Genomic DNA, 23,266 nt, shown 5'->3' with positions numbered 1-23,266 from the left:
CTATGGGTAAAGGGACCCACTGATTACCAGTTCGCCGGACGATATCGGCCGGTCTGTAATATGTATAACTGTAAACAGTATAACTAACTATACTTATCGGTATCAATGAACATGATCGTCTAACCACCAACCGCCGCGATGGCAGGAAATGGCTCCCACGAATAGATGCATCATCAATATTCAATGCGGCCTTCTGCTCGTGATTTACAACCAACAGTCCGATGATCTTGTTAACTTCGCCTGCAATAAGCGTTTGTATCGCAAACATTCTCCGGTTAGACCTTATTTCTTTCTCACCTTATTTGGAGCGGAAGAAAATTATGTACATACAAAATTTATCGCACTTTTTTGTGGTTCGCGTTAAGGATGCTCTGTGGGTAAAAATAAACTGGGGTGAATTAAAAAGGGGAACGCTGGGATAAAATGGCTTGTTTTGGCCTCAACCCAGGTGCGGCGGATTAAGTGGCAACTGGGTTTTGTTTTATGTAGACGACTTTCTTTGTATTTGTTTATATTAATTGCAATTGTATTATTCTCTATGACTTGCATTGCATGGTAGGTCTGGGGCAGTGAGATGATGGGCAAATTTTATTGAACCATCTTCATCTTTCACAACGTAATACTAAATATTTTTCATTTACAAGAATACTTATAATATGAACGTGTTTTCAGAATGTTTATAATAAAAACAAGCCAATTATTTACTAAATATGTACTAGGTAGATTCTAAAAAAAAATTAAGGTCTAGTCTCTCTCACGGTCTTTACTGCTTGAGATGTCATATTTCCAGAATTCTTTTGTAAAAACGCCAAGCACCTCCCTCATGATTTGCATTATAATAGAATTAGGATAATGGAACAACATTTAAAGAAAAAACACTTCTTGTTACGTTTAAGGCGATATGATTCGACTCATCAACGAATCTGAGGGGGTGAGGTGCGCGGCAAACCGTGAAGCCCCGCCCGCGCGTCCCGACCCGCTCGACGAGCTCGTGAGCGCGCGCTGTGCGCGGCGGCGATATCAAACGGGTCACAGTATAAGGATCTTATGATGGCAGTATTTTAACCATACCGTGCAAGGGTCACGTTTTTATAGTTTTTATTGTATAGGTATGTATTTTTTTCATTACGTGTTTCTGATCATTATATTTAGAATTATTATTTTTACAGAGCCATGTGCACTTATTATTTAGTGATCGGTAACAACGTTTTAATTTAATGGCAGCGTAGTAGAATTAAAGTACCGAAAGGAAATAAACATTTTTAAGGTGACGGTCAATTAAGGTAAGGTCATCATCATCATCATCTCAGCCTATATACGTCCCACTGCTGGGCACAGGCCTCCTCTCGAGCGCGAGAGGGCTTGGGCTATAGTCCCCCCGCTAGCCCAATGCGGATTGGGGACTTCACATACACCTTTGAATTTCTTCGCAGATGTACGCAGGTTTCCTCACGATGTTTTCCTTCACCGAAAAGCGACTGGTAAATATCAAATGATATTTCGTACATAAGTTCCGAAAAACTCATTGGTACGAGCCGGGGTTTGAACCCGCGACCTCCGGATTGCAAGTCGCACGCTCTTACCGCTAGGCCACCAGCGCTTCAAGGTAAGGTATTGTTCATATAAAGGTAAGGTATAGGTAGGTAGGTAGGTAGGTAGGTAAGGTAGGTAGGTAGGTAGGTAAGGTAGGTAGGTAGGTAGGTAGGTAGGTAGGTAGGTAGGTAGGTAGGTAGGTAGGTAGGTAAGGTAGGTAGTTAGGTAGGTAGGTAAGGTAGGTAGGTAGGTAAGGTAGGTAGGTAGGTAGGTAGGTAGGTAGGTAGGTAAGGTAGGTAGGTAGGTAAGGTAGGTAGGTAGGTAGGTAAGGTAGGTAGGTAGGTAGGTAGGTAGGTAGGTAAGGTAGGTAGGTAGGTAGGTAGGTAAGGTAGGTAGGTAGGTAGGTAGGTAAGGTAGGTAGGTAGGTAGGTAAGGTAGGTAGGTAGGTAAGGTAGGTAAGGTATAGGTAGGTAGGTAGGTAGGTAGGTAAGGTAGGTAGGTAGGTAGGTAGGTAAGGTAGGTAGGTAGGTAGGTAGGTAGGTAGGTAGGTAGGTAGGTAGGTCGGTCGGTAGGTAGGTAGGTAGGTAGGTAGGTAAGGTAGGTAGGTAGGTAGGTAGGTAGGTAGGTAGGTAGGGTAGGTAGGTAGGTAGGTAAGGTAGGTAGGTAGGTAGGTAGAACCTTAATCAATTGGGGTGAGAGATAAGCATTTTACTCTTAAATACGACAACCTGATAAGAAAACGCAAACATAATCGAAGAGTTTGTATACTACATTGTAAAACACCGGTTGAGTAGAGAGTAATTTTTTATATGACAAATGGTATTCGGTTTTTGAGTATCGAGGCATACCTAAATAAAGAACACTATTCAATAAATTTCAGCAAATCGCTTGAAAACATCCCGAAAAACAATACATTAAAGAAAAATAATATTAAAATCATAAGTCAAAAATTGTTACTAGTAGGATGTTGATACTCAGCAAAAATATCCTTCATTATAAGAGGTACTCACAAAAAAAATATGTAAAAAATTTTTTATCGGGTTTAGGGAAAACTCAGTTAAAGGTCAGATGGAGGAGCGGATGATGGAATTTAATTGATTGGCAGCGCTAGACAAAGATAAGTCTGCAACGATTTTGATTTGGTCTAACTCTATAGGCTTAGTATTTATAACATATTTGTAACGTTTGGCACCCGTGGGTATAGAAACCTACAAAAGAAAACACAAAATACAGAAACAGTCTAATTATTTAACAATCACTTTAAGTTTGTATTGTAGCTCTGGTTTTGATTTATTGTTAAAAAAAGGCGTAACTTTGGAATTTTTTTCTATCTTTCTCTAATCTCTATTTTTCACCGTGTTCATTTTCTCGAACAAGACTAATACAACCAAGCGCAAGATGAACTGCCTGTAGGCACCTTGAACTCTCAATTATATTTAATTCATGTCGACCGTGGTCAAATATTAAAATTAGTGATATGTATTTAGTTCTTAAATAATTGTATTGCGATATGCCTATTATGGTAATTTTTTCAATTATTTCAATTTGACATTTTATATTTATATAAATTTATGATTATGATGATGAATTTGCACGCTTGACGGGCCTGGCACGTTGCATGCGATCCAAAGCCGGGCGCCTTCGGCACCCTCATACTAAAAGCGTAACACTATACATCCCCATACTGTGTCAATCCAAATAAATAATTTCTAATTTTCAAAGGAGTCAAAGAGCACGAAGGAATATAATCATTTTGCAGATCTGACGTAGGTATATCAGTAAAGGTGAAATACTGTAAATATATCATACTTACATACTCACAATTATATTATCTAGGAATATAATATTATTTACCTACATTGAAATTGGTTGCTGACCTAGTGAAAATACTGAAATATTTTAACTGTTGATGTAGTAAAGCTAGGCGCTTTCAAACACCTCGTAAAGTATTAGATGCTTCTGTTATCAGAAAGTGTGTTTTTATAGCACTTAGTGACTTTTTCTTACGTTTCATATGCTTTGTTTTCCATTGTTTGTAAGTGGTAAAATCACGTGACCGCGCGGAACACACTGACGCAGGTCCGTCCTCTACAAGCGCTGCCGCGCGACTGAAGAGGGCGTAAGTGCGTTCGCGAGCGATGGCGCTTGCGGATTTAGTAGGTATTGAAACATATTATTTTAATGATGTTACCGAGACAAAGTGATCCAAAACATCTAGATTATCTTATTACCTATACATTTATGTAAAAAACAAGTCAAAAAAGTTTGTATTGTAGCTCTGGTTTTGATTTATTGTTAAAAAAAGGCGTAACTTTGGAATTTTTTTCTATCGAGCAAAGTTTATCTAATCATGTTTTTGAGATCCAAAACGTATCTGCCAGATCCTTAAGTATAAGATATATTTTTTTCACAATTTTAAAACATTGTTTCTTATATTTCCCATGGATTCAAAAAACTGGTTCGCTTAGCTCCTACGGAAAAAGCACGCCTTAAGGTTCAGCAATCGTATCGTACATTTAAATGCAGCCCCAAGGTTTGGTTCGTGCTACCAAAGCAGGACTATGTAAATAAACATTAGTGTCAGCAAACTGACATCGCTTTATATCGATTTGATGTATTTTTAGCTGTAAGATGATTACATTGGTTGCGTATTTGCTTTGCAACTGTAAATTGTAATCGATTTATTTTGTCGTTGTCAACTGTTTTCAGTTTCGTTGTCTACAATTTTTATATTTATATGCAGGGGTGTTCAGCTAATCGTTTTGCTGACTGTACACATACTTAATAAAAAAATATTATTGTATTGTTTACTAATAAACGATTCTTACCTTTTTTGTATTACTGTTAATAATTGGATAAAAGCGCGAACTCGCATGCGATTTTAGTTACATTGCGGACTGTTGGTTACGTCCAATTCAACCGACCGATCAAAAACCGTAATGTAATGAAACTCGCATGCGAGTTCTCGCATCGTCTAAATGAACCCTAATTCCTTTTTTTATAAGAAGGTAGATAGATATTAAATTATTAATACAATATCTACTACCTACTCAGAGCTTTTTCAACTTCTTTCTTTATTATTCTCACTGTGACTGTTTTTATTAAACTGTCGCCGCGATTCGGGAAATGAATTAGATATTCACTAGATATGAAATAGTGAAGATATGTGACGTTCCACAGAAAAGGTACCTTATGGCGGCCGGCGCTTACGTCGCATAGCGCCGCAATAATATTGGAGCGGCGTTAATAATAGTGTAAGCGCCAACCGCCATAAGGTACCTTTACCCGTGGGACGTCACATATCTTTACTATATCGTTTCTAGTTAATCTCTAATTCATTTCCCGAATCGCGCCGTGTGTCACTACACACTATGTACAAGGAAAATATTCCTTTGTTAGCTCTTGACCACAACTAAAAAAGGAATATTTTCCTCGTTTTATACTAACACATCCACCTCACATTGTTAATTTCCAAGAAATCATATCAGATTGTATTTAATCTTTGTACAAAAGAGAGTCGCGGTACTTACAACAGGAAAAAGAAAATATTCATTAAGAAAATTTTTGGAATACATGTCCGTTCAAAATTGATATTAAATGTGTGTTATGTGAGGGATATCTTTTGTTCGTATCATAACAAGACTAACCTTTTGTGACATGAATAGGCGACTGATACGAGAAAAAATAAAAACATGGCAGGCGTCGAGACAGTAATTTTATGATTCGTTTTATTGCTTCTGAGAGTAATGAAAAATGTATTTCTTCAGCCAACATTACCATTACAGTAAAACAACATATTATACATATGTACAGATGTAGTGCATAATTTATATTCCGTCGTATTTTTTCGGAATTGTTCGTATTTGCCATGCTACTTCAGTCAACCTCAGTACTTTTTGTACAGTCGCCATCAGATATATCGGAGCGGCCAAGGTGTTCAGAATATCTGAACACGCACTCTAACGCCTTGACAAAAGAGGCGTGTTCAGATATTTGTGAGCGCCTTAGCCGCTCCGATATATCTGATGGCGACTGTACCGAGACTGACTGAAATAACAAAACACGTTCGTGCGTTTCCGTGGAAAATACTATGATGGAAAATAAATATGCACTACACCTGTAGACATTCGGCGCGATTCGGGAAATGAATTAGAGATTAACTGGATACGATATAGTAAAGATATGTGACGTCCCACTGGTAAAGGTACCTTATGGCGGTTGGCGCTTACGCTATTATTAACGCCGCTCTAATATTATTGCGGTGCTATGCGACGTAAGCGCCGGTCGCCATTAGGTACCTTTTTCCGTGGAACGTCACATATCTTCACTATTTCATATTTAGTGAATCTCTAATTCATTTCTTTAATCGCGGCACCAACCGCCATAAGGTACCTTTTGCAGTGGAACGTCACATATCTTTACTATTTAATATCTAGTGAGTGTCTAATTCATTTCCCGAATCGAGCCGATTGTGGCTTAATGCAGCTGGTTATGCAAAATCGTGTCTTCGTTTTATTGCAATCTGAAAACATAATACGGGATGTATTACTTAGTAATTGAATTACGAATATTATTGGTTACAGTACCTACAGTAAAACACATACAATATTTGCAATTCGTGTGTTGTTAGGTACCTACTGTTTTGTTTTGACCAAGTAATTTATTTTTGTGTAAAGGTGGCCACTGACGAGCCTTCTAACAGTCCAAATAGCGTGGCTGCAATCCAAAATCGGTCCGTGAATGTCAAAAACGTACAATGTTTAATATTAGGATGAATCCGTCCGTCCGTCCATTTGGATGAATCCGTTGTAACGGCATCCATAAGGAAGGCTCGTCAGTGGCCTGCTTAATATTTAGACATTGAATTTTCTGCAATATTTTGACATTAGAGTATAAATATTGAATTGTTAGTTTGTTTTTGTACTTGTAGCTAACTTATTGTAAATTTTGCATGCCTTCCCTGGTAGAACATAAGACACGCTCTTAAAAATGCTATCACCTTTAAGTACATAATTCAACTATGTTCTCGCAATAAAAAGATATTGATTGATTAATTGTGTTTGTTGTGTGGTTGTATATGTGTGTACACTGTGTACCTATTCACATTTGAATTGATTAAAAAGTTGATTAAAAATATCGTATTCACGTACAGTGAATACGAAAATATAATACTTTGAGATCCCGACAATAGATTAGGTATCCTGTTGGTGAACCAAACATTATGTCAGTATCATAAAAAAACCCCATTGATTGGGGTAACCCGCGCGGGGCGTATCACCCTATCAATATTCAAATTGAAGGTTCTCGCTGAAAGATCTCAGACATAGACCATTATACGGTGATAGGCAAAGAATGCCTCACTTAGGGACCCCAACCGACCCTTTTATCTGAAATAAGCTTATCATGTTTATAGCGTATGTGTAGGTGAAGGTACACGACAAACATACTTCCATTATAGAGTGTGCGGTGACATTTTCAGTCTATTGTACCGATTTATTTTGTAGAAACTTAAAAGGAAAAATGCTTTGTATAGTTTTTTTTTACAGAATGACGTCGTTTTCTTAGTATTATGTATTTTTTGACGACTTTGACGTCATTACAGAACACATTGTTGGTATTCCTAAGATATAAACCGATTAAGAGTCTGCCTAAGCGCGTGTATGAGGCAGTGGACCACAGTCGTTCGTCAACGGTTCGATTTTATGAGGATTGAACGAGGAATCTTTCGTACTTCAAAATGGCAAAGCCATCTTGAGTATATATTTTTTTTGTTTTTAGGGTTCCGTACCCAAAGGGTAAAACGGGACCCTATTACTAAGACTGCTGTCCGTCCGTCCGTCCGTCCGTCTGTCTGTCACTAGGCTGTATCTCACGAACCGTGAAAGCTAGACAGTTGAAATTTTCACAGATGATGTATTTCTGTTGCCGATATAACAACAAATACTAAAAACAGAATAAAATAAAGATTTAAGTGGGGCTTCCATACAACAAACGTGATTTTTGACCGAAGTTAAGCAACGTCGGGCGGGGTCAGTACTTGGATGGGAGACCGTTTTTTTTTTGCCTTTTTTTGCATTATGGTACGGAGCCTTTCGTGCGTGAGTCCGACTCGCACTTGCCCGGTTTTTTTGCTCATTAATGTTTTTATTAAAGTGTACCTATACAGTAAGTAAACGAACGTGGAAGTGTGCAGCTCAGCATCAATTAGAATTAAAAAATAATTTATCTCATCCATCATAAACCAAACATTTACATCACGATTCATTTCAATAATGCTGTCGAAGATTGAGCCGTCTCCAACATACATGTTCACTTTCAATACATTTAGTCTTGCGGTGTTATTAACCCTAAATTTGTAAGCATGACTCAGAACGGTTGCTCGGCATATATCGGTTCCAGATTAATATACGACCTTGATATTACTTAACGATGTCGCAGACTTCATAGTACAATCGGTTATTTTTAGAACAGTAAGAAAGCCAAGTCTTGCACCAAACTGTCTGTCACCGTTAAAGCGTTCGCTAAACTTTATTGCATGAGTTTCATAGATCTCTGCTGCGTAACGTTGATCAGTCTGTTAACTGTGGTAGGTGCAACTGGCACTTATGATGACGTTCGTATGGACTGTAGCTGCATTTTATTGCTACAGCGTTACTGCTGCGACGTTGACGCAAGCGCTGTCACTGTCAATTTCTCTAATAAAATAGCTGACGTCAACGCAGCACTTGCAAGTAGGTAAATATTATACATTTTTCTAATAGTTTGTTTTCTTGTTTTAACTTTAGTTTTAATATAATAAAGTTAAGATTCAAAAGTTATCAGCAACGTGATCTGAGGTATATACCTAATGCAATTTATGAAAATAAATAACTATTCTTAATACACGACTTGACACGATTTGACGTTCATAAGCGCATTGTAATATGCCTACTTGAATAAATTATTTTTTATCTTTATCTTTTATATTATACATAGGATGCGATAGACGCTTCTTATCAAGGCGGGCCGAACTACGGCTGTTTGCCACAGTGGTATTAAAAGCTTGGAAAATTTCGTCTGCCATTGTCATGACCATACGGGCATGCCATGAATACGTGGTAGATTATTTTCTATCAAAGGAAATTGAGTAATCCTTAGTTTTAATTTGTCTGTGTTGCCGATCCTGATTATACAATTTGTTACTCGGTAAACTTGTATATTATTATGTCTTGGATAATAATATATTTACATTTTCAATTAGCGTACTTTATTCGATATTTTTAAAATGTATTAACTCCATTTGTATTACCAATTTCGACGGAACCTTCGATGCCCGTATGCCCGAGTCCGATTTACACGTGGACCTTTTCCTTTGAAGGAAACGGTTGAGTAATTACTTATTCTGTGGTAATGGTTACTAATTTTATTGATACACGAGGTAAAATTATTTGATTGGAGTGATACATTTTACTATCAAAGCAATTTCGTTAATGCTGATAAATAAATAGATAACTGAGCAAAACTTGTACCATCACGCGCCGCGATCGTTGCGCCATTCACTTAGAGGATATAACCAACGGAGACGCCATGTCTATAATTTTCGGTACAAAATAGTCTGCCGTTTTTTGCGGGGGAGGGGCACATCAATTGTATACGTAAATTAACATAGCCATGTCAGATAGCCGTCAGTCCATACTTGTGGTTGACATGTCGTTGACCATTGGCCGCCTATTTTCGACAGAGGGGAACGCCTGTTAATGGCCACTCCGTTGGTTATATTCTCTAAGGCCATTCAGGATCCTAGCTAAATAATTGTTTGTTCAATATTTACGCTATACTTAGAATTTCCAATTTAGCAAGAACCCTATACTCTGTATCTTTAGGTATTTCAAATTTAAATATACAGAGAATTATTTGTATACTTTTATTTATATTTTAAATAAAAGTAAACAAATAAAGTAAAGTAAAAGTAAAGTAAGTACAGTAAGTAATTAATGTTATAACTACCCGAAAATGTACAAATTATTTGTATACTTTTATTTATATTTTAAATAAAAGTTTATAAAAGTAAACAAATAAAGTAAAATAAAAGTAAAGTAAAGTAAGTAATTAATGTTATAACTACCTGACAATGTACAAATTATTTGTATACTTTTATGTATATTTTAAATAAAAGTAAACAAATAATTTGTACATTTTCGGGTAGTTATGGCATTAATTGGTTAACTAACCAAATACAAAACCGCCTGGATCTGTCACTGAACGACCTGACTTTAACCTATATTATTTAACCATGTACCTAATATTTTCATCTACCCTCAAATGGCTCCTCGACTTTTATTTAAATACCTCAAGATACAGACTATAAATGACATAACAACCCCGCGTGATGACTGTACTATAGGTACTAGGCGACGATATACATACATAATTAATACACAACAGTAGAAAACACCCATGAAAGCATCGATTTATAAAATTAAATTGCAAATAATTATTATAGGTACCTAACAAATTATTTATACGTAGGTATTTTAAGTTGATTGATTTATGAAGTCCGATCTTATTTTTTATGGTTACTTTGATACATAAAGGATCTGCGGCCGCATTTTTATCGCTTGTCACCATGCCTGTCACGTTCTAACAAGTATGTAAGTGCGAAAGTGACGGGCATAGAGGTGATAAAAACGTAATCATGATACCCATTACTTACCTCGGAGGATCCGGAGCGTATTTGGCGACGCAGGTGAGGTTGATGTCGGAGCCCGCGCGCACGAACAGCTCGGGTCCGGACAGAATCTCCGCTTTTGACACTGCAACAATATAGACATTTAAATAGGGAATATTAGGCAAACTGCCGTATTCGAACTTCAAGATATTCACAAGAGACGACACGTACTAGATCCATTCTAGATACGTTATAGTTTAGATATCAACTAGTAGTAAAACATGGAAGATATTTCGATTGGTTAAAATTACCCTGCAGGCTAAATTGTCCCCCTGCACCTTAGGTACCTATTACTTTAGGATTAAAACCGACCCAGTGGACTTGCACTTCGTGGGTTGTTAAATGTTGTTATCGTTTTGATACGACCTTGCATTGAGTCTTATGTGAGATGCGCACTGCCGTATTCGAACTTCAAGATATTCACAAGAGACGACACGTACTAGATCCATTCTAGATACGTTATAGTTTAGATATCAACTAGTTCTCTTTTGCAGCGCAATTCGGGCAACCAATGTCACTTTTACGTTAGATAGAGTAAGATATCTATTAGATGTGAATTGGATCTCTAAGTCATATCCTGTGGAAATCGTTCAAGAGTATCTCCAGAATCGCGCAAATGTCAAATTTGACAGGTTAGATCTTAAACATATCTAGACTCCAAACTGCAATGGCATGCACATATAGGCACTCTAGCCGGAAAACTTAGTTCAGCAGCCTATGCAGTGAGGAGAATCAAACAGCTGACAAACGTAGAGACGGCCAGGCTGGTATACTTTAGTTACTTCCATAGTGTTATGTCTTATGGAATTCTGTTGTGGGGAAAAGCGGCAGATATTCAGACGATATTTGTGCTGCAAAAACGAGCTGTACGTTCCATCTATGGACTGGGCGCTCGAGTATCCCTAAGAGAGAAATTCAAAGAAGTTAACATTCTTACCGTTGCATCTCAATACATACTAGAGAATATTATGTATGTTCGGAAAAACATCCACGAATTCAAGGTTAACAGTGATATCCATAACTATAACACTAGAAACAAACATAAACTTGCTGTGCCCGCCCACCGCCTCCGTAAGGTTAGTACGTCTTTCGTCGGGAACTGTACACGTTTTTATAACAAAGTCCCCACTGATGTAGTAAATTTACCACTTCACAAATTTAAGTCGCACATTAAGCGCTCCTTGTTAAGTAAGGCGTACTACACTGTAAATGATTTTATAAACGATAGAGATGCTTTTAAGCCGGTAGCTTGATTTCATTAGTATAATAAGAGTTAAATAAATATTGTATTTTTTTTTACATTGTGAATTAAATATGCTACTTAGTGTCCAGTAGAATTGACACATGAGACAATGATGTTCTCGCTTGATTCGCACTCATGGTCAACTAATAGCGTATGCGGATGATAGTGCTTTTGTTGTTTCTGGGACCAACTTTACGGAATTACAGTCTAAAGTGAATTACTTACTTATAGATGTAAAGAATTGGTTTACTGTGAATGGAATGCAACTTAATCTAGACAAGACTAATGTAATTCAAATCAATCTTAGGGGTATGCCACTACAAACACTTAAGATTGAGTTGGATAACATTGCCGTTCCTAGGGTAGATAAGGCAAAATATCTGGGTTTCGTTCTGGACTCTGGTTTAAAGTGGAGTGACCACATTGACGAACTTTGCAAAAGATTGGGAAAAGCGTGCTTCGCAATATCACGCCTAACAAAAATGCTGGACAATGATTGTGTAAGAAATGCTTACTTTGCGTATTTCCAGTCAATCATCGCTTATGGTATTGACATGTGGGGACAGGCGGCAGATAGACAAAGGGTGTTTATACTCCAAAAAAGAGTAATTAGGATAATGGCTAGGGTGCCCTGGGATACGCCTGCCCGTAACCTTTTTCGGAGATTGAGAATCATAACCATTCCAGGTCTGTATATATTAGAAGTGGCAAAAGTTGTTCGTAGGAATCTCGGGGAATTCAGAATGCGTGGTCCAAACTATCGTCATGGATATAATATTCTCCCAAATAGACACAGACTGACAAAATCAGAGCAATGTGTGTGGTATATAGGTCCCAAAATCTACAACCGATTGCCCAATGACCTAAAACTAGTTGAAATGTCTGACACCATATTTATAACCAAGCTCAAGGAGTACTTAATAGAGAAAGCTTTTTACTCAGTAGATGAATTTATAAATCGAATAGACTAATGTAATATTCCAAATGCCTGTGACATTATTAATTTTTATATTTTATAATTTAATGATACCTAATAATTAAAATTTAGTTTAATGTAATTTACCTAATTTCTAAATGAATGACGACTTATTTATATTTATAATTGTAATCTTTATTGGAATGTAAAGTGTGCCACACAGAAAATGTTAAATGACGTGTAACGCTTGTTATCAATAAACGATTGATTGATTGATTGATTGATTGATTGATTGATTGATTGATTGATTGATTGATTGATTATATTGTTTAATTTAATTTTAGTTTTGGACACTTGGAGACCTTATACATCTCTAAGTACATATTTATTTATTTGATTTTTATTTTTGATTGTACATACCAATATTTTTAATGTTTCTGACACTTAGAGACCTTTACATCTCTAAGTCAACTTAGGCTAGTAATTATGTGAAGCTATACTGTCTTTTTATGTAACATATGAGCACAAAATGCCGTGTCTTACAGCTATATATTATTACTATTTTAATATTAATATAGGCCGGTAGCTTGAACATGTCATGCTCGCTTAAAAGTCTTTGCTTACGGTGGCGTCGTTGATCGGGTCGCCACTTTCCCGAATGAAGGTTGAGGGAGGCGATGGCTGAGATATGCGTCATACTCGTGAATGGGTGCTGTTTGTAGAGACTGGTCTGTTTAAGCTAACACGAGCTATTATACTTAGTAACTAAATTTTTATTAATTAATTACAGTGAGACGCCTCATTCTGTTCTCGTATGTTTCTTTTCTCTTAATGAATGTATTAATTATACAGGATATTGACTCTTGGAGGCCCTATACATCTCTAAGGATAACTTGATAAACTATATAATCTTATAGTTCTGACACCTAGAGACATTTACACCTCTAAATATTATAGATTTTCTTTCGTGTGTTTTTTTATCTGTATTTTGTATGTAATTCGACATTAAGAGACCATATACATCTCTTAGTAATTGTAATACGTTAGATTGAATTGTTAGTTTTATTTTATAAAATTGTTGATGTTATTATTTTTGTTTTTATGTAAATTCAATGTTGACGTGTAAAAGTGCCCTTGTGGCCTATTTGCTGAATAAATGTTGATGTTTGATGATGATGTTTGATGTTTGATATCGTTATCGTATCTTGATGATGTCTAAAAGATATCTAATAGACGTCTATTTCAAAATCCGAATTGGGCCCAGAGTATAGTGTTACAGTGCGACATAAAATAGTAGCAAATAAATGTGGGCGTCACTTTCTACGTAACTGTTACATTTTTAACGTAAAATTAAACATGGCAACAATTTAGTATGGATTTTTTTAGTTCGATTTTATTTACTTACTAATATATGTCGAGCTATATGTAGAGGCATTATGTTATTATTACTATTGAGTAGGACAATAATACTCCTTTCTTCCGGCTCCATATGAAAAATTTCGGGCAAGCTCAAACTGTAATAGAAACTCCATTAAAAGGATCCCCAAAACCTTTTAAAGAACATTATCTAACAATTCAGGTAACCTTCTAATAAAACGCTTGTGTTCGTACTTAGATTTAATAGACCATAATTTTAACGGCACAATAATATTCTATTGTACAAGCTTCGTAGCAAGGTAGCGTAGAGCTTCTACCCGCTCGTAACTCTCGTAGCGGTTTGCGTAGCAAGCTACGCGTATCAGGGGTAACAAACTAAACTTCGAAACAATAGTGATAACAAACCGTTGGTTATCAGATATCGATTGTATGATACAAGTTCTTTGACTTTTACGATGTCCAATGATAATATCATGAACATGGCCGTTACAGCGGAATCGTAAAAATGCCTATAAAATCACTACTTTTTCTTTCGTTTATCGTTATGGGATCTTTTTATAGTTGAACGTTTTATTAAAACATAATAAATTTTCACATATTTATGTACCAAGCTCACACAAATGTGGTAAAAAATAAAGAAAATTCATTGGGGTTAGTTAGTACTCGTAGTTTCTTGTTTTTCAGCGCATAAATTGATTTTCAACTTTTATAAACCGGTACCTATAAAACTTTGTACTTTTTTAATTTTTTTAGTTTTAAATTAAATCAAAATGACATAAAAATAGTAGGTGTTAGATGTTTGCAAATACATCTAACATTAAACTAATAAAATGTCGTGTAAAATTCAGTCTAGCGGAATACTTTGGATGAAACATTTGGGTCAGGAATTCCGCCTGTGACCTTATTGCTTTCCGAGGGCTATTAATGTTTTTATTTTCATTTTGTTTTAAGAGTCAGGAGGCTGATTCTGTTATATACTGTTAAAAAATATACCTAAATTATATAATTGAATATATGTATTTATTTATTTACATACAATATATATACAGTGGTACTACTAAACGAAATTAATAACTGGCTTAAATCTAAAATAGGCCCTTAAGGCATTGCACCAAGGATGCTGGCGGCATTTCCTCGCTGTATCGCAATGCTGATACGTTGTGCGAGGTAGCCGCCAGCTTATCGGTCACCAGTTACGTCAACCAGACGCTTCGCGATTTCTGCGAACAACTTATGCGCGCTGGGACCCCACGGACCTAGAGTTTCAACTCCGAATGGTACAAAATGGTACTCTTTACCGAGGCGAGGATATTTGTTACGTTTTAAAATTTTGGCGCTTTCCGCCGCCCCGCCCGCTTTTACAGTACTCCGTTGGAGGTGGGACGGTGCCAGCGTGTCTACGCAGGTAGCATCCCACACCAACATCCGTCCCAAGCTCCAAGGAATTAAGGACACCCCATATAATTACAACAATTATTATTATATAAATACAATTATATAATTTAGGTATGTTTTTTTACGAAGGCTCACAACAATCGAATCCCTATCTTGTAGCAAAATAATAAAACTAATAGTAGTGTATAATTAATTCTATATGACTACCTAGACTCCTTAACTCAAAAAATCTTTTTAATTTAAGATTAATAATTAGGTTTGTAAATATGCATGCTTTTTTATGAAATAAACAGATTAAAAGTTACCCGATATTATACTTTCGTGAGACATATTTTAAATTGTTTATACGACAACGGTTTCACTCACTTGCTTTTTTTTTAAATAAATAAATACTATAGGACATTCTTACCAAATTGACTAAGTCCCACAGTAAGCTCAAGAAGGCTTGTGTGTGTGTGTGTGTTTTAATTCATTCAATTCTGATTTCTTACCGTCTTCGCTGGCTCGGCCACGTTTTAAAAACGGAGGAGGATCGCGGCGCGAAAAGGGCGTACTTGGGACGCTCGGTAGGGCGGAGGCCGATCGGACGTCCCAGGTATCGCTGGGGCGACGCGGTTGAAGCGGACTTGCGCGATCTCCATGCCGATAACTAGCGGGAGATGGCACAGTGGGCCTGATTCGGATTTTGAAAAAGACATCTATTAGGATATCTTTTAGACATCACCAAGATACGATAACGATATATTTAAGATCTAACCTGTCAAATTTGACATTTGCGCGATTCTGGTGATACTCTTAAACGATTTCCACAGGATATGACTTAGAGATCCAATTCACATCTAAAAAATACCCTACTCTATCTAACGTAAAAGTGACGTTGGTTGCCCGAATTGCGCTGCAAAAGAGAACTAGTTGATATCTTAAATATAACGTATCTAGAATGGATCTAGTACGTGTCGTTTCTTGTAAATATCTTGAAGTTCGAATACGGCAGAGTATCGAGACAACTGGCGTGAACTCGTGTCGGAGGCCATGACTCATTTTGGGTCGATGCGCCATTAAGTCAGGTATGTTTTTATCTCATTTGGATATGACACTGAGTCGTGTCAGTCATCTCACGCGCACCAATTAGCGCGAGCGAAAAGCCTCAAGAATCGAATCATGATTTAATTTAGTCAGCACAGTTCGTTTCAAATCAAAATAAGATGAAAACCATTGTATTTTTTTTAAATAGAATCGGCCTTTATATATTTAATACTGTCTATGTTGGAAACATTAAAAGGTTCTTGATGAAAATTGGAACTCAAGCTACTTTGATTGATCGTTTGGATACGATTGTAAAATGAACACAGAAATTGATCTTTACAATTTTCAAATATCTACACTGTGGGAGGGAATTTTATGTTAGTATTGGCCATAGACTAGGAATCCTCTAGACCGAGTTTAGAGTAATTATTTCATGCAACCGATGATGCCAAAAATGCGGGGGTGCGCGGGACGAGGTGAGCGAAGTCCCGTGCCGTGATTGGTCCGTTCAAAGACACGGACGTCACACAAAGACACTTTCGACTCGAACATGGAGTAAAATTACCATATGCGTGGCAGAGGGGGTAGCGCTATGCTCGGTCTAGAGGATTCCTAGTCTATGGTATTGGCCCTATTCAAACTTTAAGATACGTCAGTTAATAGATCTAGGAGTGTCAAATGTGACGTTTCTTCAAAGGAAAACGTCACTTTTGACACTGACACATCAAATCCATATCGTTTCCAGATTTATTAATTGACGTATTTATTAATAGTCAGAAGCATGACTGTTTAAATTCGAGGAAATTGTTAAGAATTATAAAAATCTCCGCATTTAAGTCCTAAAATTAACCAAACAACTAAATAGGTAATAACAAAAATCCCTCTTCCTGTTCTGATATAACAGAACACTGATAAAACAGAAATTCTCGTATTTCTGGGGGATTCTATTGGAAATAATTGACGTGATATACAGATGACGCGAGTATGTGGCCCATTTCGTGATAAAAAACTAGGTCAATGTAAGCACCTATGACCTCCGTGGTCATTATCGAGTTTAGTTATGCATAACATGCTAATAAATAACTGCATTCTCGTTGCCAGGGAAGTTTTGGGATTATACTGTAAGCTAAAAAAAATTGGCTGTTTCACACATTTTGCCTGGTCCTTTTTCTATGGGAGGGTAATTTTTTTTGCGATTTCGAGGTTGGTTCTATAGTAAAAGTTCCTCGGTATAATCCCAAAACCTCCCTGGCAACGGGAATGCAGTTTTGGTTTAGCCTAGCCTAAGTATATATAGCTCTATGTTTTATCTTGTGGCTGTTTCATTCACGATTTTCCGTAGCTCTTTTCCTGAACTATCTTATCTTATCTTATCTTATTGTCTTTGGGGGCCCTTGCGGATACACTTCGACCCATAGGCATTTCATGAACTAACTCTATTTTACTTACAGAGCCTAAATATAAAATCCGTAAGTGTAAGTGCTTCTTTTCGGCACCCCATTAAAGATAACCCAGTATTAGATGTAACTATTTACGCAGCACTTACGTTGTCTATGGAATCCCTTTGGGAATATTTTCCGAAGGTTACAGATTCAGCGCCTGTTTAATAATAGCAACTACTCGGGATTCCATTTGTTTGTAACTTGATGACACAACTAGATTTATAGAAAGGAGATATAGCATTTCTATTAATCTAGTTTTTACTTTTACATGTCTTTGACATTGCATTTAGTATGCCATTGTAGTTAGTTTGATCATGCTCTGACATTCTCTGACATTTTATTTTACTGTATTTGATTTTTGCTTTTAATTTTTGTTATAATGATTTGATTGTTTTTAATTTTCTAATTAATGCTTAATTATTTTAATGAATTATTATTATTGTTTACAATCTGACGATCTTTTTGAGTTCATGTTATTTAGAAACATAGTGACATTGTTAAATATTATGTAATTTTCAATAAGAAATAAATTAATCTATCTATCTATTGAGTTTCACTAATGTACCTACTCATATATTCATGTTTGAGTATAAAACATTGAGCGCAAGAATCACTCGTCCTACAACAGTTACCCGGACTCGGTACCTACGCGCCTGAGTCATGCGGCTGGGTGTCCACTCACCGTAACTTTATGCGCAAACCGCATATACCTAGCACTAAGAGCGCGGTGCGTTCTTACTATATTTTTCTCAACAAGATCTGTGTCTATATTACCTACGTCAGTCAGCCGGAACGACCAACGGGTTTTTGGCTCTATGGACAAGTGTCCATAGAGCCAAAAACCCGTTGGTCGTTTACGCGCCGCGCCGCGTACGCGCCGGAGTCTCTCGGCTGGGCTGGTGACACGTGCAGCATCCAGTCATCTGAGTGCGTTTCATAACATCCTACTACAGTATGGTATAAGGACTATAAGTATCTCTTGCCTACGACAGTCAGCCGGAACGACAGACTGATTTTCGGCTCTGTCGACACCTGACACTCGTACGCACCGGAGTCTTTCGGCTGGGCTGGTGACACGTGCAGCGTCCTGTAATCTGAGTGCGTCTCACTACAGTGTGGTATAAGGACTGTAAGTATCTCTTACCTACGACAGTCAGCCGGAACGACAGACTGATTTTCGGCTCTGTCGACACCTGACACTCGTACGCGCCGGAGTCTCTTGGCTGGGCTGGTGACACGCGCAGCGTCCACTCGTCGGAGCCATCTGCGTGGAGCGCCGCGAAACGCGCGTCGCTGCTGTACGTGTGGACGCCCACGGTCAGGATGTGGAGGTCCCGTTTGCGAATCCAGGATACCTGGGAACAAAAGGGTTTTTAAGAATGTCTTAGATAAAACCCAAATCTATTATTCAGGCCGAGTCAAAAGTTTCACACATTGTAAAATCAGATTCAGCCTTATTTTTTATACAGTAAATTTTCAGCTGTTAAATAGGATGCTTCAAATCTACAAACAATAAATTTTCATTATTTACCACGGCATGTAACAGCACGTATTTATATTTTGACATTTCTAGATAAAGAAAACCTAACTGAGCATCTAGAAAATGATAGTTAACCCTTATCTTGGCAAGACTCAAAATATCTTAAATATAAACATTTTTTTAGTTTTACGACACCTTTTGAGCATACTAGACTATTAAAAAATAAGGAAAAAAATCCAGGATTTTCCAGTTTCGGAAAATCATATGTATCATATTTGATACAATGCCAATCCCTCGACAAAATAGTTACCTACTTTTTAAAAGAAAAATGTGGATTATAGTAAAAATAAAACATGTAATGCAACAAAAATTAACATTTATTGCTAATTAAACGCAATCTATAGCATCAGATGACTATTGCACCTGTAAAAATGAATTATATCTACGAATACCTGATCACATGGGCGGAAAATTTGATCCCGTAAAGTTGCAAAAAAGTCGTCAGCAAAAAGTTAAGTAAAATATGAAAAGTAAACAAATAGAGTGAAAGTAAAAAAAAATATGTTTTTTTACTTTGGGGCCATTTTTTGCAATTCATATATTTTTCCGTGCTACGTGCTACGGCGTAGCAAAAAGGCTACGGCGTCCTAATATACTGTTAAATAACATCCATTACTTAAAAAAAAACAAAGCTCACTAACTAATTACTATGATGACTAATATGGAATATTGGAAACATATATTTCAACCCCTCACAAATATAAAAAAATTAAAAATAAAATAAATCATCTACAGCTATTTTGACGACAACTTGGCAATGTATTAAATATAATACACATGTACTTTTATGAGTTCTTGGCAATGTATCAAATATGATACGTAATAGTTTTATGTAAATATTTTATGTGTTAAATGTTTTTAAATGGGACCACTATGTGAATCCTAATACACTAACAGATAGTAAGTGTATTAAAATGTAGATTATGCAAAAATATATACTAATCTAAGAAATAAGTGCAAAACTTACAGCACGAAACAAGATCTGTTGTTTCCGTGGCGCCATGTTGATAATTATTAATTAATTTACAATGACACTTGTATGTATTATTTTTTGCTATAATAAAGGAGGGTAGATCGACATATCTATAGCAGAATTATTTTGTTAAGTAATAAAGTGAACCTGCTAGATTTTTTTATGTTCCATGTATCACGGGTGTTACGATGCCAAGATAAGGGTTAATGACTAAAAAAAACTATTAGTAGTTAACCGATTCCTACCACGTAACAAAACGCAGTAGGTAGGTTTTAATTTTTCATTATCTCTTTAAATTTGTCGGGTAGCGTGTTTTACATTGTAAAAGTCGTAAAATACAAAAACAGCAACAAAAACTTTCATAGTTGTGCAGATATGGCTTAAACAACGATTTGGCAGCATTCACAACTCTATTTATTTATACTTGAGGTCTGTATAAACTAAACTTCTCTCCTAAATTAAGTGCACAATTTCTCTAACTGAATTATATTTTACAGGATTCAGTGAGCTAATTAAAGTGCAAAGTGACGAGCGAGAGTGTGAAAGCATTAGTACGTGCGGTCACAAGCACGGCGTCGCATTTGGGGATGAAATGTTTCAATGCAACCTAGGCGACAGGAGAATAGTACATTGTGCAACATGGGGCGTAAGTTGAATATTGCAAACGAGAGTAAGTTAAATAGCGACGGCTTGCCGGAGCGATTTATAGACTCGAGTTTGCAATATGATTACGCCCCGAGTTACACACAATGTTTTTCATCACACTTGCGATACAAAAATTAAGTATAAAGACAAAAAACTGTTAATTAGTGCACTCCCTAGGGAGAACGCTTTTTCTATAACTCTCGCTAAATCTGCGTGCAATTCCACATTTACTGAGCGAGTGTGATGAAATAGTATTTTAAGTTGATGTAGGACTTGCATTCTAAATTTTTTAATATAAATTACCAAATTCAGAAGAAAGGGATAGCCTCTCCTTAGAAAGTAGTCATCAATTTCTTTTCTGAATATTACTCACCAAAAAAAAAAAGCAAAAAAAAGCAAAAAAGAGATAACGGGATGACCTCGACGCTTTTTGCAGCGACTGGCGCGAGCTTGCACCAAACCGTGACGAGTGGCGGAAGAAAGGATAGGCCTTTGCCCAGCAGTGGGACACAAAACAGGCTATCAAAAAAAATACAAAGTATGTTTACACAATTTGATGTATGGTGTCCATATTTTGCCCCTACCTTTGCCTTTTTTTCGATTTTATGATCATTATTTCATAAAAAAATGTAAATGCTCCTAACTCTTATATGTATTTATGAAAAGTAAAAAAAAATTACTTAAAACCTACTTAGTTCCTATGAATTAGTGACATAATAAAAAAAACCTATAACTCCCAAAGGGATTATAGCTTTTTTTACAACCCATAACTCCCGCGGAAATAATATAGATTTTGTCCTTCAGTAGCCACACAATAAGATCTTTTTGGAGCAAATGTCGTTTGGGACGGATATTATTTATTCAGTTTGGTCATAATGAAATTGCCTTAGCTATCATGTAGGTAGAAATGATCTAATATTACCTAAACGCGATAAGAATCTTCACCAATTATTCGATTGTTATCGTACATTAAATATATATATGGAAAGGTTTTTCATTATTTGGAGTGTTCATAAAATACAAACGATCTATTACTAATCTAACTAAAACAATATAACTATTTACATATTTAAATACTCATAACATTACTAAAATGACCTGGGGGCCGATTTTTGAATTTCGATCGCTGGATTTCGTCACTCGAAAGTCGGTGGAAAACGGCCAAATGCTAATTTTTGAAATACAAGCGATCGAAATTTGGAATCTAGTGGTATTAACCACTCGATTTCAATTATATTAGTAGAATTTAAGTGCCGCGTATTGGAGATATTATTTAACGAAATACACGAAACCGAGTGGTCGAAACTCAAAAATCGGCCCCCTGATTCGAACTTTAAGATACATCAAAAATTTGCTAAAGATACGATATGGATCGGATATGTCAGTGTCAAAAGTGACGTTTTTGGTTAAAGAAACGACACTTTTGACAATGATGTCCAATCCATGTCGTATCTTTACGAGTAGCGAATTTTTGGCGTATCTTAAAGTTTAAATCAGGTGGCCGAGTTTTGAATTTCGAGTCCTCGATTTCGTATCTTCACTTGTAGAATTGAAAACGAGTGGTCAATACCACTAGATTTCCAATTTCTATTGCTCGTGGGTAAAAATAGAATCACGGCGTTTTCCACAGATTTTCGAGTGACGCAATCGAGCGCTCGAAATTCAAAAATCAGCCCTCAGGCCGTAAGTGAGACGCGAAATTCCTTCCTTCGGGCAAACTCGGCTCCGTTCGGCTCAGCATTAGCTCAGCAATTATTAGGGTTGACACAACTTGAAGTCCCTTTGGGTGCACGACCACAGATAAGATAATGGCTTGAATTTTGACAACCCTAAATAACCGAAAGGGATATTGCTATATATTAGAAAGGGACAGGATGATTCGACCCCGAACCGCTGTCAAACTTCGGTTTAGTAGGAAGATTCCTTTCTGTACGGTAGTACTATTATTTATTCTGTGGCATTACTGCTGCTATAGTGACGTCCAATCTGTTACTCATTTTATTAAGGAAATTGACAGATACATAGGCGGAAATTTGGCAATTATAGCCAACGTTGCAGTTGGCGTGCAGTCGGCGTGCAGTTCCCATACAAATTGCAGTCAGGTTGCAGTCCGTCTGTATGCGCCCTTATGGAGCTGCAGCTGATATCCGAATGTCACCTTTAAACAGTCCAACCAATTTAACTAAAGCTAAATAGTCTTTTGTCCTAGAATATGGCGTTAGTGATAGGTATATATTGTAAAGATTATTACCAGGTTTAATAACAGGTGAAAAATAAGTAAAAAAAATATCCTGGTCTTCCAGACTCGGCAAACTACGGTAAAAACCTTAATATCTGTCATCTACAATAATACTTTTGCCTAAAAAATCGAATATGCCCGTGCATATAGCAATATAATAGCAAATTAATATGAAATTCACGGGAAATTTATATTTTTATAATTTTTAACAGCAAATATATATCCAGCAA

General features: G+C 36.6%; 1 protein-coding gene across 1 annotated transcript in view; it reads right to left on the bottom strand.

Moving 5' to 3' along the window:
* Nucleotides 1–23,266, bottom strand: part of LOC134669653 (limbic system-associated membrane protein-like) — an 80,195-nt gene that overhangs the window by 18,315 nt on the left and 38,614 nt on the right. The window contains exons 4-5 of the mRNA XM_063527328.1: nucleotides 18,784–18,994; nucleotides 10,226–10,325 (exon numbers count right to left, since the gene is read on the bottom strand). Of these exons, the coding sequence (XP_063383398.1) occupies nucleotides 10,226–10,325; nucleotides 18,784–18,994 (311 nt within the window). The remainder of the gene's footprint in view (nucleotides 1–10,225; nucleotides 10,326–18,783; nucleotides 18,995–23,266) is intronic.

This window comes from Cydia fagiglandana, chromosome 12 (genome assembly GCF_963556715.1).
Source record: "Cydia fagiglandana chromosome 12, ilCydFagi1.1, whole genome shotgun sequence".
In the NCBI taxonomy this organism is placed as follows: Eukaryota; Metazoa; Arthropoda; class Insecta; order Lepidoptera; family Tortricidae; genus Cydia; species Cydia fagiglandana.
This window is presented reverse-complemented; position numbering and strand designations above follow the sequence as displayed.